The sequence below is a fragment of the Papaver somniferum genome, chromosome 2 (genome assembly GCF_003573695.1).
Source record: "Papaver somniferum cultivar HN1 chromosome 2, ASM357369v1, whole genome shotgun sequence".
In the NCBI taxonomy this organism is placed as follows: domain Eukaryota; kingdom Viridiplantae; phylum Streptophyta; class Magnoliopsida; order Ranunculales; family Papaveraceae; genus Papaver; species Papaver somniferum.
Window position 1 is genome coordinate 150818666 of NC_039359.1, and position 3760 is coordinate 150822425.

The 3760-nt window shown below is 46.4% G+C and overlaps 1 protein-coding gene across 1 annotated transcript; it reads left to right on the forward strand.

Moving 5' to 3' along the window:
* The first annotated feature begins 2012 nt into the window (after positions 1–2012).
* Positions 2013–2576, forward strand: LOC113352242 (uncharacterized protein YpeP-like). Its single transcript, XM_026596087.1, has one exon. The coding sequence runs from the start codon at positions 2013–2015 to the stop codon at positions 2574–2576; it is 564 nt and encodes a 187-aa protein (XP_026451872.1).
* Positions 2577–3760: the final 1184 nt, after the last annotated feature.

Below are 3760 nucleotides of genomic sequence, written 5' to 3' on the forward strand. Positions count from 1 at the left end.
GGACTTTGAAGGGAACCAAACTAACACATATGGGTACATCAATATCAATTTATCTGTAGGACCTGTCCAGTCGAAGGTAAAGTTCGAAGTTATAGAGAAAGATCCAGACTACCATATGATACTAGGGAGACCATAGCTCCATGACAATAAGATCATCCCTTCAACATATCACCAGTGCCTGAAGACCATGCTGAATAAGGAAGTCGTCCGCACCCCTGCATTGTTGTCTCCATACACGCCAATATGCGGAGTGGAACTGTTCGAACCAAAGGAAGCTCCACAGGAAGGGTCATGCAAAGTCCATTGCATCCCACTACCCACATGGGCATAAATCCAAGAGGAGGATCGACTTGCATCGTTGAGGAACAAGCACCACGATGCGTCTTGGCTGACAAGGAATTCTTCTCCATCCAGTGAAGCGGGAAATCATGTTCACACCAAGAGGGAACGAAATTTTGTGGCGAGCCATGATCAAAAAGGGAAAACGGTATACCGCCGCCGTTGTTAGCAATTAGCAGGGGAGACTGACGCCCAGTCTCTCCGCCCAATAGAATTTTATCGAAACGGCGAGCCACAGGAAGAGGTGCCCGATGCCTCCCGAAAGCTGCAAGACGACACCAACTCCACAACCGACGAGCTCGAAATCGTTAACATCGGGAATGAAGGATCTCCCAGGACCGTTTCCATCATCTCCACTTTGTCCGTGGATGAGCGAATGAAGATTTTGCAACTTCTCAAAGAGTACCAAGACATATTCTCTTGGATGTATGACGAGATGCCTGGTTTAGACGAAAAATTGGTTACTCGACTTGCATGTCATGCCCGGATCCAGGACGATCAACCAGTCTCCGAGGAAATTCACGCACGAGGTAGAAGATCAAATCAAGTCTGAGATTCAGAAACTACTAGCTGTTGGCTTTATTAAACCCATCCACCATCCAACCTGGTTGGACAACGTGGTTCCAGTAAAGAAGAAAAACGGGCAGATCCGGTGCTGTGTAGATTTTAGAGACTTAAACAAGTGCTGCCCCAAGGATGACTTTCCTCTACCTAACATCGACATGCTAGTAGACGCCACCAGCGGGCACGACATGTTTTCCTTCATGGATGGATACAACGGCTACAATCAAATAAGAATGTACGAGCATGACGCAAGTAAGACAGCTTTTCGAACCCCTCTCGGAAAATTTTACTATACTGTTATGCCTTTCGGTTTGAAGAATGTCGGTGCAACATATCAACGTGCTATGACGGCAATTTTCTATGACATGATGCATAAATAAGTTGAAGACTATGTGGATGAAATAGTAGTTAAATCAAAAGCTCAGGCGGATCACACAGAAGTCCTGCGGCAAGTGTTCGAGAGATGTCGCGAGTACAAGTTGAAGATGAATCCTTTGAAATACGCTTTTGGCGTTTCTTCAGGGAAATTTCTGGGATTCCAGGTGACCGCAGAGGGGATCAAGGTAGACCCATCCAAGACTCAAGCTATCCTCACAATGCCACCACCACAAACTGTGAAAGAAATCCAAAGCTTCATGGGCAAGGTGAATTATATTCGACGTTTTATACCTGGTCTAGCTCAGCTTGTCGCCTCATTCACTCCCCTGCTGAAGAAAGGAGTAAGTTTCATTTGGAACGTCGTATAACAAGAAGTGTTTCGAAAGATTCATCAAATATTGTCCTCTCCAGCCATCATGAAGTCTCATGTCCAAGGAAAGCCGTTATGCCTCTACACCGCTTTTAGTGATACTACCGTTGGGGCCTTGCTCTCCCAAGAGGATGACGAGGGAGTCGAGCGTCCTATATACTACTTCAGCTGAATATTGAGGGACGCTGAATTCAGATACCCCAAAGCGGAGAAGGCATGCCTGGCACTAATTCATTCCATTCAGAAGTTTAGGCAGTACCTGCTGTCCAACAAGGTGATACTCATATCTAAATCTGATCCTGCGAAGTGTCTACTTTCAAAGCCGGTTCTGATGGGAAGGTCGGATAAGTGTCTCCTCCAAATGTCGGAGCTAGGCATAACATGTACCTTACCCAGAGCTATTAAGGGTCACGCAGTTGCGGGTTTACTAGCATCTTTCCCTGGGGAGGGCACTACTGCATTGCATGAAGATCTTCCGGGAGAATTTCCAGACATTTCCGTTGTTGAAGAAGAAGCCTGGATGTTATACTTTGACGGGTCTGCCACTCCCAGAAACGACACCGGAGGAGCAGGCGTAGACCTAGTATCTTCGACCGGCGAAGTCTTTTCACACTCCTTAAAGCTGTACTTTCAGTGCACTAACAATTCAGCAGAGTATGAAGCCTTCCTCATAGAACTTATATTAGCCAAGCAAGCAGGAGCCACACGTCTGGAAATAAGAGGCGATTCTAAGCTACTGGTTAATCAGATGAATGGAGTATATGCGCTAAAGGAGGTAACCCTAGATCCGTATCGATCTGAAGCACAGAGGTTACTAAACTACTTTGCCGACGCAACCATGACTCATGTCGGCCGCAGCAACAACAGACATGCCGATTTTTTAGCAACGCTGGCTTCTAAATTACAATTCGAAGGCATAAAATAAACCCTGACGGTGAAGATAGGGACAGTAGAATCAACGTGGCTTTCACAATGCAAAGATACTAGAACCTGCGACTGGCGGACTCCGATCATTCAGGAGCTTAGCAGCTCGCTTTCTCAAGGAAAGGTTAGTCTCAAAACCTTGCAAAGCGTCTTCATGATCCATGGTATATTATATCATCGAAACTCGGATGGTTCCCTATCGAGATGTCTCGGAGAGGATGAAGCACAGCTGCAACTTAACCGCGTTCACAATGAAATTTGCGGACAAACATTGGTGGTGACGCTCTATCGACGTCTTCAACGCTTAGGCTATTATTGGCCAGAAATGGAGACGCAATCTCGGATGCTCCAACAGTCTTGTTCAGATTGCCAAGCGCCACCTCACCATATGAAGGTTCTCAACATAGGCCATGCAGGGGAATAGAGGGAGCCGTATATTAACTATCTCCGCGACGGAGTAATTCCTGCTAATTCAAAGGAGGATGTCAAGATGAGACAGAGGGCGAAACGGTTCGTGTTTCACGAGGGGATCCTATATCGAAAAAGGTTTGGAGGCGATCTGTTACGGTGCCTGGCTGAGGTGGAAAACCAAACCATGTTAAAGGAGATGCATGAAGGAGAGCATCAAGGGAAGAAGAAACTGTTTCTCCAGATACACGAGAAATATTATTGGCCAACCATGGAGGATGACGCAGCTTCCTTCGTCCAAAGCTGCCAAAAATGTCAAATTCATGGGAACCTTGTTCATGCACCTTCCACTCCTTTACACTCAGACCGCTGCCGTTATATAATTGGGGACTTGATATTGTTGGAAAGATCAACCCGCCATCATCAAGGCAGCACGAGTATATCATAACCGCAACAGAGTACTTCACCAAATGGGTCGAAGCTATCCCCCTACGTGGGACTACAGGGGCGACAATCGCAGCCTTCATTAAGAAATACATCATCTGCCGCTTTGGCGTACCTAAGCATATCATCTATTATCCTCAAGGGAACGGGCAGGCTGAGAGCACCAACAAAACATTAATTCGGATCCTTAGTCGGACAATACATACCAATCCCAGAGAGTGGCATGAACAACTACCGATGGCACTATGGGCGTACCGGAAGACACCTAAAAGCTCCATTGGAGTTTCTCCATACTCTCTTGTTTACTGTGTGGATGCTATTCTACCAGCAGAA